General features: G+C 37.7%; 1 protein-coding gene and 1 long non-coding RNA gene across 2 annotated transcripts in view; one reads left to right on the forward strand and one right to left on the reverse strand.

Annotated features, from left to right (window-relative positions):
- Window positions 1-21540, forward strand: part of arid5b (AT-rich interaction domain 5B) — a 103130-nt gene that overhangs the window by 62464 nt on the left and 19126 nt on the right. Inside the window, exons 5-6 of the mRNA XM_032552693.1 lie at window positions 12801-12964; window positions 16062-16338. Coding sequence (XP_032408584.1) covers window positions 12801-12964; window positions 16062-16338 — 441 coding nt within the window. The remainder of the gene's footprint in view (window positions 1-12800; window positions 12965-16061; window positions 16339-21540) is intronic.
- On the reverse strand, window positions 12910-14701 carry LOC116712854 (uncharacterized). Its single transcript, XR_004337699.1, has 2 exons — window positions 14289-14701; window positions 12910-12953 (listed from the first exon to the last, which is right to left on the reverse strand). It is a non-coding gene; the product is annotated as an uncharacterized LOC116712854 (long non-coding RNA).

Genomic DNA, 21540 nt, shown 5'->3' on the forward strand with positions numbered 1-21540 from the left:
TGTGTTGCAATCGGGCGAAAATAAATATGTCAGTACCATTGATGTGAAATCCCATCTGAGGTTGTGACTCGGTCCTTGCTGCGAATTGTTTTCCAATTTAATCAGTGGTAATCTTGGTCTCTGTGTTTATGTGAAATTAATTAACACTTGTATCATCTATCAAGCTACGAAGGATTTGATGATTAATAATGAAAGAAGAAAATGTGCCCACGCTCACTGTGGGCACATTGTGTAATTTTTGGTTGATTGTGCGGATAGAGCAGCTTGAAGCATGACTGTATTGTTGTGTTTTCTGCTGTCAGTGTGTCTTAAATTACTATTTGCTGGAATTTGCGTCCCATGCATGGACAAAGAAACAGTATGCACGCCCACATTGACTTGTTGTAACGTGTGAAAGGTGACAATGGCCATCTTTATGAACAAAAATGATAAAGGAACTGACTCATTTTTGACCCAAAAGAAAGTGAAATGTATAGCGTAGGTGTTGCTTAGAGATTGGGGTGACTTACAATATCTGCTCTGTTGAAATGGTTTTATCTACATAGAAACCACTTGAGGCATGGAAAAAAAATTGATTCATTCGTCATAAAGCAAAACTTGACTAAAACTAACAGTGTTTCGTGGTATTTAAATGTGTCGTACCATGAAACAGTGTTATCACTCAGGATGAAGGATTGCTTTAAAGTTTATGAGTCAAAGCACTTAACTGGGCTCCGTAGCTTTTTACCAGTTGGGATTATAAAATGAATTTGAAGGCATTTTACAAGAACATGGACAAATTTGGGGTTTATGTAATTAAATTAGAAGCCATGCATATGATTGGATTGGCTTAGTTATATTCGTCCTGTCTACGAATCTGGTCCATTTGACTTGTAATGTTCATCATATACAACAAGTTATATGAAATAAACTTGTTTTATATGCCGTTGGTTGCTTCACCCTTTTGTGCTTTAGCAGTTTTGGACATGTCATACTCGACCTTTTTGGGATACGAATAGCTCTGTCTACTTGATACCCATCAGAACAATGTTTCATACTCGTTTTGACAGCTGATGATGTAAAGTAAATCTCTATATTTGACTTAAATTTTACAGCGATGAAATGTGGCCACATGACTCCAGTAGTAATATGCACCATCATTAAGATTTATCAGGTTTTGATCAGGGGAACAAACGTTTCATTTGACTAAAAGTTAACTGGTCCAAATGGAAACATAAAGTTTTCAGACAATACTATAAGGTAAATGTATGAATGAAATTCTACCTTTTTAATGGACATTTATCTCTATTCCTCCTGAAAATACCTAACAACAATGAACATTTAACCTATTTTCATGGTTTTAGCACGCTGGTATCAGAATGGTATTGAAATGGGTGGAACTGAAATTTGTGCAGTTGAGCCCAAAATTATTTACACCTCTGGCACGTGTAAGTGTAAAGAAATTATTTAATCAGACCAACAAATAAAATTACTATTATGTAGTGATTCTGGTGGAGAATCTGTTGAGGGAGCTAGAGATTAGGGTGATGGCAAGGAGGCCTACCAACCTCTTAGACTTGGAGCTAATCAGCAAAGATAAATTGTCAAAATACCAGCGGAAACATGCAAAAAGTTCATCAGCAATTCCAGAAAGGGTTTTATGCATTAATGGCAATAAATACTTTTCCTTAAATTATAAAGAAAGGCTTAAAAATTAAAGAATTGACCCGGTGCTGTTGTGAATCGCTGCTCTGTAAACAAAGCGACTGTAATCATTCAGGGATTGTCTTCCTGCTGCGACAGTCATATATTGTTATAACTGTTATATTAATGTTACTGTAACATTAGCTTGTTGTTATTCTGATTTTTAAACATTAGCATAGAAAACCAGAATGAATACAAGGTGAATTTAGCAACAGTTTATTGCACAGGATATTATATATTTTTTCGGTTTTACTCTTTATAGAGTAACAACAAATTTATTTTAGCTAGTCAATTAGTCAGGCTATCCGCTCTGGTAGCTAGCCTGCAGTCGTCTGCTTAAAAGTTTGTAGCTTAGCGATTATAGTTTTTAAATAATTCTGCCTCACAAGTGCAGCAGGAGCATGATGGAAATGTTTTAAACCAGACATCTAAACCTGGATTGTTAACATGGAAGGCCAGTGCCTTCATTTTGTTATGTTTTGCAGATGCGTGTAGAAAAAAAACAGCTTTTTTCATTTGCCCTCACTGCGCTTCATGAATTTAAACTTCTCAGTCTTGCAAACAGATAAATAAACATCATTATTACTTAGTTTTTGGCCCGACTCTTATCTTGGCTGCACAATCAATAAAAATGAATCAAATCTCCCTTTTAATGTTGCTTAGATTGTGTGTTAATAATTAAAGATAGCTGTGATTGACTGATGAATGAACATTTTCGTGTTATCTCCTGACTTTCATCTAATTTTTGAAAAGATGGAGCGTTGAAGGACACATTTGAAAGAGGCTGAAGCGCCGCAGATTTGAATACTAAGTGGAATTTTATTCTTTGTGTAAAATCATCTCTGATGTGTCCCGATCCATTACCAGGGTTAACGAAATGATTTTCACATTTCATTTTCATTTGATGTGAAAGTGTTTAAGATCAGAAAATTAAAAAAAAAAAATAACATCTTCTGAACTGAACGGAGAGCATTGTGTGTTTCTTCTCAAAAGAATGGCTTGCTGAAACTGCGGCCAGATCCGCGCAATCCCTGAGCTGAAACACTTGAAGTCCCTTCAACCTCTTGGCTTTTCTTTTTTCTTTTTTTTTTAATGTGAAGTGAACACACACTGCTGCCTGTCATGGCTGGCTGAGAAATAAGTCATTGCTTTCTCTCTTTCTTTTTTTAAATTCTTTAATATTTTCTCTCTGGTATTGTTGCCTTTCCGCTGTGAAGCTCTTCTTGTCACTTCATTGTGCCTCCAGTTGAGTTAAAATGTTCCACCAAAGTGTAATATCACTCCACTGATCACACATTTAATGCTCCGCTGCTCTGCAGATTAAAGCCTGTGCCTCAGGAGCTGCTTCATGCGGTGTTTGGTATCACAATTGGTGACGTATTATTTATTATTTATCAGTTCTTTTGTTTGTGCCTGGCAGGTGCGATTATTTTACGCAATCACGTTTAGTTTATCATCTTGAGTATTATTTCATCGTGACGGGGTCAGCCATTGTCTGCAGACGTGCTTTATGTTTTATGACCCGCTGTAAATTTCCAGAGTTGTAACCTTGTACGGCTTGTGAGAGCTGAACGACTTTTCCTTGTGCCACAGTCGCCGTATTCACAGATACAGTTTCATTTACAAATGTTTCCTCCAGGTAGGGGCGGGGCGGGGCGACTCGGACTAGGATTCCTGCTCGCTTGCACAGATGCGCACGCTGACGCATCTCTCCTGAGGGGACGGTGGCTGCAGGATGTTTTACAGATGACTTTACTTAAACATCCTTTATGTTCTCGCCGTTCTTCCCCCTCTGACTCATTAGGGAGTTTCCTGTTGGCAGAATTCGCTTTAATTAAAGCAGAATGTCCGTTTTTAATATCCCTGTCCTGTTTGACTCACTCGCAGGGTGACGCGACGGTGGTTTCACTGGTCGTATTTGTGTAATCAGCAGAAATGCACCTGTCAGCTTTATGGCCCATTTATGATCATTTAGCCGCTTTGACCCAATACTCATTTCCCTTTGGAAACTGAATGGAGGAGATACAGGCGGCTGTAAATCTGGGTTTTAATGTTGTTTAAAAACAAAGACAAACGGATTACATGTTTGAAATTTGAACAGGCTTTATCATATTTTAAATTTCAACACAGTATTTGGTATTATAACTGGTTGTATGTGAGCCTTTTGGCTTGAGCATCTTGCGTCAGTGATTCAAATTCAATTAAAGCCAAATTCAAAAGACTTTATTGATTCCAAAGGGAAATTAAATGCTGCAGTAAGTCATTTAAATAAAGAGTTATTGTAGATTACGATCTACATTAGCTCAACTGGCATTACTCAAACACTAAACAGGCTTCCAGCATTGAAATATATTGCCGTTAGCATTTGTTGCTAATAGTAGTTAGCGCTCTGTGTCGCCCTGTTTTTGGTTTTTACTCTGCTGACCTTGCCTGCTCGCATTTCACATAAAATACTTATAATCTGATGTTATTTCATTTACACACAGGGCATGACGTTAACTTCCAAACTGCTACATATTTGAGATTATTGTCTCCCCTCCTGAGGGACACAGTGTGCCGTTCAAACAAGGCTAAGTGTTGCAACACGACTGATACCTTTGGCTGCGAGCATCGCTTCTAATTGCTGAGTGGGATTGAGGCCTTTGGTGGATTTGCAGCCAAGTGAGACAACAAAATACGTCAAAGCATGTTTTTCACGAACCGCTGCTTTTCTAGAGTCATGCCTCGCTCATTCCTCTTTCACCTTCATGTTTGAACTTGGACCTCGTTACGCGGAGGGAAAGCTGACGTTGGAGACGCAGGATTAAAAGCTCGGGTGGGAATTTTGCCTAATGAAATCAGAGATGTGACAGTTGCTCCCGGGGCTTTCAGTCAATCAGCCTGTCAGACAGTCACACTTTGGCTGGATGTTGCCTCACATCTGACAAGTCAGATCTGTTGTTTCATTATTTAAAACAACTGAGCTGCAGAAGTGTGACATTTATTGAGCTCAGCACTTTTGGGACTTCAGGGCTGATCGGTTTCTGTCAGTATTTCTGAACGCATGATTTATTTCAGCTTCACCTCCAATGCCCCCGCACCATGTTGCATAAACATTCGTGTCATCGTCGTATTTCTGCGCATTTTACGGGACTTGAAGTCTATTTTCAGTCTTATGAATCTTTACTAATCTTTTACCGTTTTTGTAGAATAACAAAAGATTTTTTTTTTAAAACTTAAAATGGAAACTTAGTGGGCTAAGCAGTTCAGCAGGGCACCGTCACCATGACAATTTCATTTCTGCGGCTTTAAATACTGATGCACTGATAGTGCAGCGCTCTCCTGTGTTTTATCATCAAAAGTTCAGCGTCAACACATAAGACAGGTGCAGAGATGCCATCTCACTTCCTGTTTGGTAGGTGCAAATTTCTCTTCAAGCTTTAAGAAAATCCCCTGAGTCTGAAAGCTGAATGCTTTCATTTTGTTGCTAAATACATTAGAAATTTATTTTTAAAAAAGGGGGGAAAAAAGAAGCAAGGTCTTTAGTTTGTGGATACTAATAGTAAAACTAAACAAAACTTGTTTCTCTCATATGAAGAAAAAACGCTGACTGGGTTCAACGACCTGAAGGTGTGAAAGAAGAAGTTATGACAAGAGCTGGTTATTTTTTTGTAAACGCAGAAAATATGCTACATTCCAATAATAACTTGCAGCTGCACGATTTAAAGCAACATTCACCCTTTTTTTTATTCACATTAGATGGAAATGAGAACATGAATATGGATATGGGATTGTTTGTTAAAATATTTCTGTCAAAGCAATTTGTTGACAGTATTTTTCATGGATTCTGGGTCAAATATAAGAATGAAGAAGCTAAAGTGTGTAGATATTGTGTGCAGTAGTTGATTATTGGCGTAAGTGCTTTAATGTTTACTTTCTTCAGATCTTGTCTCGATCACATCTCATTTTTAGATCACAGAGATTTGTTTAGAACAAAAAAGAAACGATAAAATCTCTGAATGTGCAAAACGTACAAAGTTAGATGCTAAAGATGAACATTTTTCAGAGTTTTGACCTCCTTTTATTTTGTCTCGCTTCGCTTGCTGTTTTTTCAGGTTATGTTTTGTGTTACAGATTTGGTGAACACATTATTCTTCATATTGCATTTTGAAGAAAGTATTACTTACGAGATAACTGGTGCTGCACTTTTATAGCACCTCAGACGATTCCAACTGAATTAACGGGAATAGATTTTTTATTCACACTTTTTCTTTAGTAAAGTAAATTACTAACATAAGTAAGCAAGTTACAGAGTATGTTTCTCTGGCCACTCTTCAAAATAGGTAAGAAAGGAGAACATCCCAGTGAATGAAGTCAAATATGTGTTAATTTTAAAATGTCAGCTTTACCTTCAGATCAATAATTAGCATGTTATTACAGTTACCAAGCCTCCATAGCAACCTTTAGATGTTATCTACATCCCAATCAGTTGTCTGGGTTTAATATCAGGACTCAAGCCTTTTTTAAAAAAAAAAAAAGTAAAGGTTTTAAATTTCCTAAATCCAGTTGGTACTTTGAGAGGAATTCTTTGCTTTTGTCAGATGAGACTAACTAGAAGCATCAAATTCTCCAGATGTAGTTGGCAAGAAAAGATGAATGAAAAAAGTAGAAGAAAGCACCTTATATATATACATATATTTTTTTTCTTTATTAATGTAGGAAAACCTCTTGAGACTCGTGATATCATTTACACGAGAGGCTTGTATGTTGGAGGATCTGTGATGCTCGGGGCCGGTTTTCTCTTTCAAACGACCCGGAAACCTTGCTGTAGTTTATTTGTTAGCTTTATTTTAGAAATCCGTCAGCTTTGCCAGATTGAAAACATGAATTTGCTCCAAAGCCAATGGACAGATATTTACCCAGTGCTTAAAACTCTGGAGCGTGCTGCGTGTGATGAATCATTCATTGTGGAAAAGACGGGAAACCTTCCAACAGTGACTTAGTTTTAAGCTTTAAAGTCGGTCAAAGGTGAAATCTACAAACTGACTTCCAACTGCGCCCCCAGGTTGATGTCAAACTTACTTACTAAAAGAAATCAGAGAACAAATGTTAATAACAATAGTAATGTTCTATTATTATCGTTGTTATTTAATCGACAAAAGGTTTTTATGCTTTTTGGGTCATGGGTCAAAAAGCCATGACCCTGCGATCGTGACCCGATAATCGCAGTAAAAAGATTAAAAAATGTTCAACAATGCATTTATTGTACCTGTAGACATATTTAACGTGACATCATTTCTGAAATTCCTATCTGTTTCTCTTGTGGCTGTTATTGTTTTCTTCTTCTTCTGTTCCAAACCAGTGACGCTGTCGTCTGACCGGTTCAGTTTCCCTTTGATCCGTGTTGCTGAGAAATCAAGAACCTGCAGCAGAGACATCCTTCGTCGTGACTTATTATTTTAGTCATGAGTGTTATTATGCCAAAAGTGCCAAAATGAAGAGATGAGCCGAATGCTAATCTGCTTAAGTACATCAAAGTATTTCAGATCCCTGAGGTTTTTCCTTTTTTTCTTTTTTTTTAAATATTATTTCAGTTTCCCAGGCAAATGCAAAAGCATGCCCGCTATCGGCACGATCATGTGCTCACTTGAAGTGGGGGATTTCTGAAGCCGATTTTACTTTTCATTAAGTTAAACATGTACAGAGATATTGAGCTTTATCGTCTCAGACATCCATCAGTGGGATTCTCTTATGCGATGCTGTATTCCCAGCTGCGTCCCAGTCAGGCCCATTTTGTTGTTTCCCCGTGGCTCTACTCTGTTGTAGCAGACGGCTATCAGAACCGTCCCTGAGCTGTCTCTAATGAGTTTTTCCATTATCACTGACATCATCGGAATGGCACTACTTCTGTATTTAATTGATTCTAGGGGGGGAGAAATTATTAGAACAGAGGCTCGTTTCAAAGCCACTAGGAGCCGAGTGTGTTTGACGTCACCGAGTCGTCTTTCTGCACATCTTCCCTGCTGGCAATGTTTAATCACGCTCACTTTTCATCAATAAACAACGCCTTGCTAGGCTACTCATGCTGCTTCAACTTCTTTCTTTTTTTTTTAATCAAACTATAACCACAAACTTTTGTGTGTTTAATTGGGATTTACTGTACTAGGCCAGCACATAGTGCATAATAAAGATGGATGGAAACGGTTTCAACCACCTTTCACTTACAAGCAGAGCTGCAGGTGTTTTGAGGCTTGCCCAGTTGATCATTTTATTTTCAACATACCTAAAGCTCGGTCGGTTTGGACTTTGCTACGGATCCTAACAAAGTCTGGACTCTGACCGAAACTGTTCAAACACGTGAATGAGGCTCAGTCTAAATGATTGGTAACACTTGCTCTAAAAGTCGCATTAAAAGTCTGGTAAAGTGTCAACTTTGCGTTAAAGTGTCATTATTTACCAAAGGAAACTTCATAACAGCAGTCATAAACATTCATAAAGACTCCTTCATGTTCATAACAGATGTTATGTCAGTGTTATGCACATCCCTTCAAATTAAGTGTTACCACATTATTTGTGTTCAGTAGGATTTATTCCCAGATCGTCCATCCATCTTCTCATCAACTCTGCTGTGTCTTATCGCCGCAATTGTACGACCAATATTCATCCTGTTGACCGATTCTTCCACCGTGGGTCTTTGGGCTGCTTCTCTGATCAATGCTCTCCTTACCCAGCCTTGTAGTTTAGGCGGATGCTCATGTGTTATGAGCATTGCTCCATGAGATGCTCAAAGCTTATGTTCCTACTCTTCTTTAAACTTCCCCACAATGTTCTCCATGACTTGTGCTTTGTTTTTTGGTCTTGATGATGCTGTTTGTCCACTAATGTTCTCCAAGAGATTGAATTACACAGTTTAGCACCCCGTTGTTTTCACTGGATTTTATTTTGGTGCAGACAAAATCCTAATAAAGTACAACAAAACTTGGTGGTTGTGTCGTGACAAAATGTTCCAAGTGGTATGAAAAACCTTCGCAAGACGCTGCAACACCAGTCGGTACACGGGTTATTTTTATTTGTATTTGTGCATGTTTCTGTGTGTGAGTGGCGAGCCTTTGGGGCTTTGTGATGCCCTCTGGCCACTTCAAGACGTGTCTCCGAGCCATGCTAGTGTCCCAGATAAGCAGAAAGCCACAGACTGAGCAATAAGCAGCTCGGTGAGAAGCAAATCAAAAAAAAAAAGAATGTGGAAGTTTGGTCAGCATCCATTTTTGGTAAGTCGCTGCAGGGGAACATTTTTAGCTCTACGAGGGAAGTATCAACTGACCTTTTTTTTTCTTTTCTAGTACATCGAGAAAATAAAATGATAATAAAAAAAACACTTAATGCCCACAGAGTAGTAAAAATACCACATCTCCCTGGATGCTGTAAAATCATTGTCTTGAGATGTTAGTATTGTTCTCCTACAGACTATGAAAGTCTGTGTTTCCATTTAAGAAAATCAATGTACAGAGCTGGTGTGATGGCCTTATGCAACTCTGCCATTTGGAGAACACATCAGCGTGTTTTCCGAAGCGCAACCAGTCTGACTCCCCTTGACCTCCTATAAAATAAAACCCAACGTGAACACACCTGTTTGACCCCAGTTTACTCTAATAATCGACCCGTTTTGTGTGAATGCCGCCAAGTCGACGACGTTCAGCTCATCTGTTTCCTCGGCACGCTTTGTGCTTTTCATATGTTATGCAGCAGATTTTGTTTTTTTCTTATTTGCTGTAATTGCTGCATTTTCTTACGCAGCAGTATTTGACCTGATGAAAAATGTAAACAGACAGGTTACGTAAGCGAGTGCAGGGTGTCGCAGGGCTGTTATTGGACTAAAAACAGACCCGCACTTAGACCGTGACCTCACTCGGATGAACATCTCTATTCAAAACCTGCCAGCGAATTCGATCATGTAATGTTTGTTTTTGCAAGGACTGCATGTGTTTTCCGTTTATGAGCTGTGCTTCAGCTATGTGATCTTTTAGGACTTTATCTCTTGTCTGTGTTAGAGACAGAGATTTGCTGGATAATTAGACTACAACATGTTGTGCTGTGTCTTGTCTCTTAAACGCAAATCTTAGTAAATGATTAACCAGTCTGATTTATGCGATTTGTGAGCCTTAATGAATAATTGACCGAATAAAGGTGGCAGCGGGCTGAGAAAACAGCAGAGTGAGGAACACGCCCAGTGCTTTCTAAGTGAAGATTACAGTGCTGAAAACTTGTTTTTACAGTGCCAGAGAGATGACAAATGCACAACAAATGTCCTTGGAATTTTCCCCACGCTGTTTTTCCACAGCCTTAGCGGTTGTGATAATAACAACACGTCGGGCTGCCGAGTCCAGAGCCTTTTAGCCTTTTAATGACTCTAACATTTTATTTGGCTCCGCTGCTATTTGAAGCGGTTTTTGTTCTTGAAGAGAATTCGCTCCGACTAAAATAATCAGAGCCGTTTTGGCAGAGAACAACCTTGGACGGGGTAAAGCTGTCATTGAGCATGCACAAAAAAAAAAAAAAAAAGGCAAAGGAGGGAGGTGGGTAATGTTGACACAGAGAAATACGTGACTGAACTTAGATCATTTGAAGTTTGCCTCTTTTTCTTTCTGTTTCTCTCCTCGGAGCTTATCTCCGCTGGCGTTGTTGCATCCGAGCGACTCACTCTGCCAAGACGTTACATTACAATTGCCGGTTGACATAAACGTGGGTGTTCAAAGGACTTGGAGAGTTTAAATACTTTATTGTGTGTGTAATGTGAACTGAGCAATTATGTCTGCCAGCTTTTCAAACAAAGAGCTCCTATCAGGCAGGTTCATGTGTTTTTAATTAACTGTGTTGGGGAGACTAATCAGAGAAAACCAAACATAGAGCCGCAATCATCAGAGCTTCCAAAGTGCTGCAGTTCAGGCTGATGTTTTATGATGCGATGATAAGAAAGAAACAAAGCAGAATGTTTGTCGTGTTATGTATGTTGTGGTAGGAATTTGGCTTCTCCATGAAATAGTCCTGTTTATAGTATCTGTTGGATGCTTCTTCTCGTTTGTGGGTTGTTGGTTAACCAGCGGCTGTCATTTGCATTATTCTGCTTGGCTGTTTTCACGCCCTCATTCGGTATTATATATGCTTTAAAACTTTCAGCAAGAGTTCATTTTCTCTTCTTGACTCAAATTAAACTCGAGGGTCACGTTTACAAGCACATTAGAGAGATCTGGCAGCCTGTTACCCCTTTCAGCACTAATCCAGTTTAGAAATAATTAGCTACAGGCTAGCAGGTCAGTGAAGTTCCTTTTTCTGGTTGTAAATGTTTCTGCCATTGCCTTGTGTTTTTTTTTGTTCGTTTGTTTTTTTTCAGCTTAAAGTCAACTTTTGCTTTTAGGAAATGTATTTCTAGTGACAAATGTTCTGTTTGTTTTATTGTTTCTGTGAAACAGTGCTGCAAAAAACGTGTTGAGCTTTATTTTGTGCTTGCGTTTTGGTCACGCTTAATTGTTTCAGATCATCTAGTACCTTTTTTTTCTTGCCAAAAAATAAAAAATTAAGACAGTTTTTATTTTTAAGGTGCTCCTGAAACCATCCTTCAACTGTCCAAAAAATAAACTTTCCCCTCGATTAAATTATTTGTTAAATGTGATTAATCCAAATTTTTTTAGGTCAATTTCACAAGCTCCACCAGACCTTCAGATCCGCACCGAACGTAGCTAGAACTTGTATGACAAAGTGAAATAGGCTAATAAATCTCAACAAATTATGTCCCAATCTAAAGAAATTCAGAAAAAAAACAAAGACATCCAAACGCGACATTTTGCAGTGTCAAAATGGTTATGAAGTCAATTATAAGGATTTTGAACTCAACACTGCAAAAACACACAATCTTACCAAGTATTTTTGTCTAGTTTCTAGTGGAAATATCTTAGTAAACTTGAAATAAGACAAACTAACTTAAAAGTAACTCTTTAGTAAGATGTAGAAGCTTGTTTTAAGTAAATAATTTCTTTATTTTGATGAAAAAGTGCTAGCTTCAATGGCAGATAAATGAACTTCTAACATGGAAAAAATGTCTTGTAAGTTAAATAATCTGCCATTAGAGCAAGAACTTTATCATCAATATTAAGAAATTATTTACTTAGAACAAGCTTTTACATCCTACCAAAAAGTTACTTGTTAGTTAGTTTTTGTCTTATTTCAAGTTTCCTAAGATATTTGCACTAGAAACTAGACCAAAAATACTTTTTGCAGTGAAGCGAATCACACAGAGGACTCTCAATGTGATTCCACAAAAAGAAAGATGGCTTCTATAGGAAAGAACCGGCGCTAAAAGCCACTGCTGACCCAGAACGACATAAAGTCTCGTCTCACATTTGCAAAACAACCTTCAGACATTTGGGAGGAAATGTTCTGCGTTCTGACAAGACAAAAGTGGAACTTTCTGGGAGGTTTCTGTCCTGTTACATCTGCCTGTAAAAACTAACACAACATTTAAGAAACGGAGCATCGTACAAATGGGTGTTAATGTTTGGTTTTGGGGCTGTTTCGCTGCTTCTGGACTTGGTCAGCGTGCCATGATTGATGGAACCACGAGTACCCCAAGTTCATTAGTTCATGACCTACATTTCAAGTGCACCAGCAGTTCCACATCTGAATGGCTCTGAAAAGTGATTTAGAATGGCCTAGTCAAAGTTCAGACTTAAATCTAATTGAGAGGTGGTGTGGTGGCCTCCAGAGGCTCTATTTGGCTGAATTGACACATTTTCTTTACAAACAAGACACCCAGCCAAACTTCCTAAAAACATATTGTAAAAGACTCATTGCTGCTGCGCTTGAGAGTGAAATAAGTTTTTATGAGGTTTAAAGAGCAATTGCAAACAGCCTTTTGTATTTCCTCGAGTTATCTCTGTCTCACATTAACAGTTTTTGATGAGCTTAAACATTTAACTCTGACAAATAAAAAACGCAAACGCTGTTCTTTTTTTTTTACAGCAGCTTATACACAACAATGGGGGTGTTGCTACACCATGGTAAAAAAAAAGATATCACACTAGGTGGTGTGATTTATTTCTGGCCTAAATAGATAAATCTCATCTTGTCTTTCTGTTCTCCCTCAGCTCCGAACCTGAAGGGGCGACCTCGAAAGAAGAAGCTTTCCATCTCTCAGAGGAGGGACACCCAGGGTCAAGCTCCAGGTCAGGGCTCGTCGGGGTCGACCCAGGGTTCTGCAGCTGTGGCGGCTCCGGACCCCTTGAGCCCAGAGAGCAAAACTGCAACCAAGGTGAGATAAGATAAGCTGTGCATTGAGTAACCTGCGATATAACCTCACTGATTGCCAAACGGACTGACGTGTTGTTAGATGCAGGGTGGCAGACAAAAGCCGAGCAAAAGAAAGATGTGTGATGGGATTTTAAACAACCATTAATTTCTCTCTTGGTTACATCAATGCAGCACAGAGAGCTTTAAAGTTCTTCTATAAGAGTATATAGATATATAGTATAATATATTATTTAATTCACCTTTAGACTAAAATTAATCAAAATTTTGACGCAAGATTTGAGAGATGCATTATTTTGTTCATACTGTGATCCACTTCTCTTTGTGTTGGACTGCTAACGACAAAATATTACTGAGAACGCTGGCCAACAGCCAAAAAACTGTCTGGGGTTTTTCAACTGTTAAAATCACATTGGTTTTGCTCCATCAGGTCAACTTTCTGAGCTATGAATGCAACATGAGCATCAAAATGCTCTCACATCTGGATCAGTTTTCTGATAATCTGAGATCAATGAGTGATGATTCCATCAGGACAGAAAAGAGACGGAGAATTTTGCACAACGAAGACGTAATGTTCAAATTACATGTACTTACCCTTATCAGTGTTTATTAGTCAATCTACAGAAAGTTTGTAACATTTAATTAATACACTCTGGTGGGAAACTTTTTTTTTCTCCTAAAACTTTGTTTGAATGAGAAATATTAACGGAAACGAATTGATAATGTCACAAAAATGTCATCGATTTAGTCAGAGGATTGGATTTCTCTAAATCAAATTAGAATAAAAAACTGACCTGATTGAGAAAAATGGACGTCATTTTTTGATTCAGCTGTGCAAAATAGTCCTGATTCAGTCGTAAAAACATAGACAACTTCCAAAAATATATTTTTTGTAACCCAGTGTAATAAACTTAAATTCCTTGTCATATTATGACACAACACTAATTTATCCCCCGAGTTTAAGAGGTTTTTTTATACCTGAATGACTGACATGCCTCCGTCACATTGGTCATTCACCGGACCGAAAATTAGCAACAGCGCAATTGCAATTGAAAAAAACCCCCAACAACATCTTTGTCCTTAAGAAAGCTGCTAATTAATATTACACAAAGTCTGGATTCTTGGAAGCAAAATATAATAAAACGAGGAATGACTCATCACATTTGCAAGGGATTATATAAAGGTTCATTGTGCATATATTTGCCCTAGATGGGAAGAACTCATAAATGTTTATCAACATGATTACGTACACCATTACAGCTATTATTATTATTAGCAGTAGTATAATGCAGTAATGTTTGTCCTCTGGCTCTGGCTTAAAGGCTTACCTCGTTGTTTCCAGCATACTGTTTTCCAGGTGGTCGTTTTTTTGTGTTTTTTTTGTTGTTTTTTTTATCTCGGGCTGCAGAACGAGGCCACCACGTTTCAGTTTTCCCAAACAACCCAGTGACCCACGCAGCAGCGGTGCAGTGCACTGTAACAACCACCAGCGCACGCAGGGAAAACATGTGACTCCGAAGGCCACTTGTTACACAAAAGGAATGACATAATCTGTCATAAGAGCGCAAGTGATGATTTGTAGCCTGGGAATGTTTAGTATTTTCATGTTTGAAAAGATAGATTGCTGATTTAGTTTGTTTGTTTGTTTTTTTAACTATTTGCTATTTTCTTTTTTGTTATCTCCTCTGCAAAACAGCCTTTAGAACAACTTTTTTTTTTCATTGTTTTATTAGATTTGATAGCATCTGTTTCAGAACAGCACTCCTTTCTCTCCTGTCCTTTCTCCTTCCCTGAAACACATAATAGTCTTTAAAACAAGCACAACATGATCCTGCAGAGGAACAAGATGTGTATCTTATTTTATGAGTTTCCATTAGAAGGAAGCAGTATTGTAAATACAGCAACAATTGTTTAAAACAAGTGAGATCATTGCACAAGTATAATGAAGAAAAAAAAAAATATTATATGTTTTTCAGTTTCAGCTGAACATCTTATTCTTCCAGACTTGCTGGAAGAGGTGCACCGATCAGAGTTTTGTGGTCCGTTTATGATTTTATTAAAGTTCTGACCAGTAAATAATCATTTTAGCCAATTCCGATTTTTTATAAAGTATGTCAGCGTATTAGAGACACAATAAGAAAGTAAAAAAATACAATTTCTAGAATAAAGTCATAAAATTGTTGGAATAAAGTTATAATATTATGAGAATAAAGTCAAAATATTACGACTAATTTCCTAATATTAATATTACAACTATACTCGTAATGTTATGACTTTATTATCAATCAATCAATAAATCAAATTTTATTTGTATAGCACATTTCAGCAGCAAGGCATTTCAAAGTGCTTTACATCATTACAAATTATCATATTATTTCACCTTTATTCTCAAATGATTTCATTCTTGTAAAATTACGACTTTATTATTCTTGATTTTATGACTTTATTCTTGTAATTTGTTTTTCTATTTGATCTTAATGTGGCCCTAACACATGGTCGTACAAGTCCACGGGTGACCTGATTATCCCAAGCAAATTTATGATTAACAAAACATAAGAAGTTGTGTAATTAAAGAGAAATTGAATTTAAAAAGTGAAAGGTGCAAAAATGTCAACATAAAATATGATATCTAAATATGGGTGAAAGGCAGATCTCAGTGTTTAGGCTGAGTTTGTATACTGCTTGGTGGCTTAAAAGGCCACATTTTTATCTATTTTCATAGGTTACAAAATGACGATGACTGGATAACTTCAAAAAGCTACATGTCCTTGGAGGTCCAGTGATTGGAGGAGTGTATGGTGCATTCACTGCATTGAGAAAAGTTAGGAAGTTTGAATCTAGCCAAGCTAAAAATCAACCCCAGCCGACTTGTCCGTGCATCCCTGCAACCTTTCAGAGTTAAAAATCAATATTAGTTAAACTCATCGTTGGCTTTTCAGTGATGAGAACATGAACTATGTGGCCACGAAGAATATTTGTTTATGCTTTGATCCCAACACATCTCACATACAGCTGTCTGACCTCATTTAAATAACCCTCTCATTCTGGTTTCAGTTTCCCTCTAATCGCATCCGCGCCCTCCTTGTGCTCTGTCCGTGCAGGTCAAGCCCGGCTGTAAAACGGTACCCAATGGGAAACTAACTACGCCGGGCAAACAAAGGCCCGCCGGGCTCAGTAAGAAGTCCTCACCTGAGGAGAAGGAGAGAGGAAAGGAGAAGGACAAGGAGGAGAGGAGTGAGAAAAAGGAAGAGAGGAAAGATGAGGATACTTCAGAGGAGAGCCGCGCGGAGGAGCAGGCTTTCTTGGTAGAGCTCTACAAGTACATGAAAGAACGAGACACGCCCATAGAGAGGATCCCCTTCCTCGGCTTCAAACAGAGTGAGCAGCGCAACTTACTCTCTTATTCCCTCTCTGGCAGCGTTTAAACAAAGGAGCACTCTTTACTGTAGAAGAAGAGGTAAAGTAATGTGTGGGTAGGTTTATACGGGGTATTTTGAAAATTTAGGTCGTAACATTGCCGGTGGGGAAGGTTAGCGAGCTGAGAGGCGGTTAGAAACAGTCAGAAAAACAACTGTACGTCAGACACGAGAATAAAAGTAGCAGAAAACACCTTAAAGAGTTAGAAAATATCTCACAATTTAGAGTAAGAATATCAAATCATTTGCTTTTCATTCCAGTTTGAGTATGAGAGTGAAACATGGCTGGCATAAACCCTGTGTGGATTTTATTCAACTTCTCCAACCACATATTACTTAAACTGTCCACCACACACACACACACACACACACAAATCATCATTTAGTTTTTATTCTACACAGAGGTTTAGAGCTTTATTAGAGTAAATAAAGACAAATCCAATGACTGCAGACATTATGGCAAAAGTAAGAAGAATCTATGACTGTTGGGGATAAAGAAAATAATCCCTCTGCCTCAATTATAAACTGAGGGAATAAAAGTCTTAGAGGAGAAACAGTGCATACAGCAACTTGTAAAGAAAAGAGAAAAAAAAACTCAGGAGGCTTTCTGTCAGGACACATTTTACCCAGCTTTCATGTAAGACAGAACATCTCCTCACTCTTGTCAAAAGGTTTTCCTGTGAAGACCAAAAACGCCCTTAAAGAGGCGGTAGAAGAACATCACATGTATGGGAAACACGTCTGGCCGAGATGAAAGATCTCTAATATAGGTCGGATGCTTAGCTTGCACTTGAAGTGCAGAGGGGTCGAGAGGAGAAAACCTGCACGTAAACATCATAAAGAGCGTGCTCTTTCTGGTCTCTTGAAACTGGAGGAAAGAAAAAAACGTGTTTGTTTAAGGTGTTTGATCTTGAGGAAAGGCACTTGAGAATGCCAGCTCTCATCGCAGATTGTTTTTTTTTTTTAAGTCTTTTATTCAAGGAAGGAATGCACATTAGCAGTGATGCTAAGGGAACCGCGCAGGATTTAACTATTCAAGATGGAACGGCTCCTGTAAATTAATGAGAGGTGGAAAAGGGAGAGTGATGTATATTGACTAGGCGGGAATTATTTACCGGTATCAAGGTAAGCAAGGTTTTTAAAGTAACATCAAAACTCATCAAATTTTCTATCGTACCAGTTCTACAGTCTATTACTTTCTCTTAAAAGTTATTAAAAAAAGACACAGATTGACTAGAGCTTTTTCTGGCTGCAAGAAAACGGCAAAACTTTTACTGAACTTGTTAGAAAGACAAGTTTGGCTATTTGGAAATATTTCACCTCTTTTATCATTAATGTAATGCAGTTAACTTCTGACTAAATATTCAACTAAAATCAGATTGTTATAGGATAACTGGGTTACTAGACTAGAGAGAGCAGAACGCCATGCAATAATCACTTGTGAACTACAAATACATTTAGTAGCTGTTTATTGCACTGCTAAATGTGTTAAATTTTAGTCATAAGAATGTTTTCAATTTCAGTTGAACATATTCGTTTGAAAGCTTAATAATGGCTAAATGCTAACATTTACGGATTTATTTTGATTACAGATTTGACATTTTGGTTAGAAGCCATTGGTTCAATACACTGCTGTTCTCATTCATCTGTGTAATTAAGTCTTTATGCCTATATGGTTTGTAGGTTCCTAAATAATGAAGCTATAAGCTTGACGCTCTCCGTCTTTCCCATCCCATCCACTTGATGACAAAACGACAAAAAACCCAGACTGGATTCTCTTGATAAAGTTAAACGGTTTACTTCAGAAATAAAAACGGTACAAATGTTACTTTTCCACAAAATAATAAAGAGTAAACAAGAGAGTCTGAAGAGAGAGAGGTCAAAAAACTGTGTGGCTCCACTCCAGCTGCCCAACTAACTCTCCACACCCTAAAGTCCTTAACTGCAATTAGATATGCAAATTTAAAAGAAGGCTTTAGTATAGTCCAATATAACAAATTTGTATGCATTGGAGATTTAACTAGTAATCATTTTATCCAAATAAACAAATTAATATAAGAAATACAAACATTATTTATCCTAAAAGTCTGAATGAACAAAACTGAATTTAAGCTTCTACATGGTTTGTTATATGATTGAATAAATCATCTTACTAAAAGCTGTAAAATTGTTATTAGACTTGCAGTTGAGGACGTTTCTGTGTTGGAGAAAGATTTAAATTTTTATTTAGTTCAGTGTCAGTGCTGATGCTAAAGTCAAACTTGCTAGCAAGCTCAGCTCGTTAACTTTGAGGTTCTTGCTGCCAATGAATAGCACATCCTATCTGTGGCTGTCATGTAAACCTTTCAAGACACCATGTTAGAATAGATATTAAAAGTTTTTAAATTGCTTTTTTAGTAACATTTTGTGTCTAAATTCCTTGCCAGTAATGCTAATGCTAAAGTTAAACTTGCTAACAAGCTGAGGTGTAACCGTGTAGTATTTGTTTCCAATAAATGGAAAATGTTTGCTGTGGTTGTCAATAAGGGATGCACACTGCTGTGTTAGATTAGATTTTAAAAATCCATTACTTAGTAACATTTTATGCCTTCACTAAGTTGGCATCAGCAATAACGTCAACTACTAGCTTAGCAACACCGCTGTTGCTAAAGTCCAACATGTTGAATCCGAGCTTCCTTGGATCTTTCTGACTCTGTGGGAGTTGTCAATAACAAGAGGATTGTAGGAGTGGTTGTTATGGCAACAATTTGCATGCCATCTTGTTTGAGTATATTTTTAAATGTCAATTACTGTTTTTGAATGTTGACTTAATGTTTTCTCAGACATATATATTAAATTACATGCAAATTGTTATAGATTCAACTGTATATCAAATTGTTTTATCACTGCAGCGTTGCATCATTCATTACTCTAAACTATTACATGTTGGTCTTAGCTAACACCACCACAGTATTTTGACAGTCCTGTCATCGTAGCTGCCAACATGTTGTAGCTTAAATAGGTCGTGGCTGTTTCAGAGGAGATGGAGAGATGAAGACGTCGGAGAATTACACACTCTTTACTTTCAGCTGGCATTTCTCTGTTTGAGCTCGGAATAAAGTCGAGGGCCGCTCGCCAACTGTTTTACATACAGCACATGCTTTGAATCTCAAAAGTAGACACATCATAAGCAAGAGCCCTCATTAAATGGTAAAATCATGCTGTTTAAACTTCGTCCTTGGCAGCGAGCACACATCGGCACATGTAAGGGGTTGGGGGTGGGGTGGGGGGCCACGTCACAATTAATGCAAACTCTCAGATATAATCAGCTGCCAGTTTCATATTTTTTCTTTCAACAAATCCAGTAAGGGATCAAAGGGGTCTCTTTGATGTAATGGAAACTGAAATTCTCCTATTTTAGTCGCTTTGGAGCAATAGTATTTTTTCTGAAGTTTTCTTGGAGTTTAACAAAGCAACAGATGGTTAAATGATTCTACCAGAATTACTCTTGTATCCATTTAAATCTGAAGCCGGAGTAAAAGCTACAGTCTTATTCCTGCAGTTCCCAGCATAATTCACTTCAATCTACGTTCACCACAAATGGCTTGTAACTTATTGTAAAACCTTGTAATACGAATACTGTTGTCTCGACACCACGCCTGCCTGTTTTCCCTCGCCTCACTCTCATACTAAATTTATATTTCACTTCTGGGTTTGTATGCATTACACATCCTCGAGTAGAGTTGCTTAGAAGCAACAGAAGAGGATACAGGCTAGAGTTTGTTTTTTCATTTACATTTTTCTCTTGAAAGTGGCAGTAAACAACAGCTCTATTATCAGCTCTTTCAGCTGCAGCTAATTATTTCTCTCTCCTGGAGATTAAAATGCTGTTTTCTTGCCAGTTGGCAGAAAAAAAAGATGGGGAGAAAAAGTAAAAATGTTTTGCACTGCAGCTTTTTAGATTCAACATGCAAGTGCTGAACAGGAAAGCTCCATGATGAAACAACGATAGCCACGGCTTCCCAATGTAACCTTGAATAACAATTACTACAGCTTCACAACATCATGGCACTACTAAAATAGCTTCAAACAAAAGCGAGAAAGCAACAATTATTGCAGCTAAAATATTACAACAAACTGATTATTGCAGATTTAATTTTATCTCCCACATTTATTTATTGTTATGTTAGTAATAAAACAAGTTGGATATATGTAGAAAGGACATTGACTTATTGGACAGAACATTATGCCTTTATGTTCTGACTCTCTTTACAGAGAAACAAAAGTAACAACGACGTAATGGTTATAAATTTTCTATTTATTTATAACCTACTCAATATTCTATAAACATTTTTATTGACATAAACAGCAGCCGCCTTATAAGTGCTGACCAACCTTTTGCATGTTTTCACAATTTTTTTTCCTATTTTTCCCCTTTTGTCACAAGATACAAATTTTCAATCCGATTAAATTCAGGATTCTGGCTGGACAAAAATATCAGTTTTTATTTCAAGTCAGAAGAAACATGTTGGTAAATTTGAAATATTACTTAAGATTTATTTAAATCTGAATGTGCCAGGGATGTGAATCATTTTGGGATGTCTGACTTGTATTTGGGGTTTTGCGTGAAAGATTTAGCAGATTATTGAATCGAGTAATCTTTACTGACTCAAGACAAACATACCATCTTTACCCTTTTTTTAAATAGTCTGAATTATTTTCCTGGCAACATGGAGGATGTTATGCCTATTTTGCCGTTGTGCTCTTTATCGTTAGGAGAGTATAACAAGCTGATATTAGCTGGTTAAGAGGAGACATAATGGTTGGAGCTTGCCAACTGTTTTCTGTTTTCGCAATTAGAAATATTTCCAGAAAAGACAGAAATCTCTGAAGCAGTCGACGGTGTGCAGCAACAGGTTGGGAAGGGGGAACTCAACATTACTCCATGCTCCACCGAACTGAAAAATCTGCTGTCACTTCAGCACCTCCTCTGGCATCTCTTTAACAAGATCTTAAAACCACAAGATAGAAAATTTAAGCTTAATCCTTGCCGCTCCTTGATATCAGTAAGCGACTCATGCCTAACTGGGAAATCGCCTGTCCGTTTCTGCTTTAAAATTAATTTCCAAAGCAATAGTTGATTCTGCGAAACCCCAGTGCAGTCGTTTCCAACAACCTGATATAA

The sequence above is a fragment of the Xiphophorus hellerii genome, chromosome 22, assembly GCF_003331165.1.
Source record: "Xiphophorus hellerii strain 12219 chromosome 22, Xiphophorus_hellerii-4.1, whole genome shotgun sequence".
In the NCBI taxonomy this organism is placed as follows: Eukaryota; Metazoa; Chordata; class Actinopteri; order Cyprinodontiformes; family Poeciliidae; genus Xiphophorus; species Xiphophorus hellerii.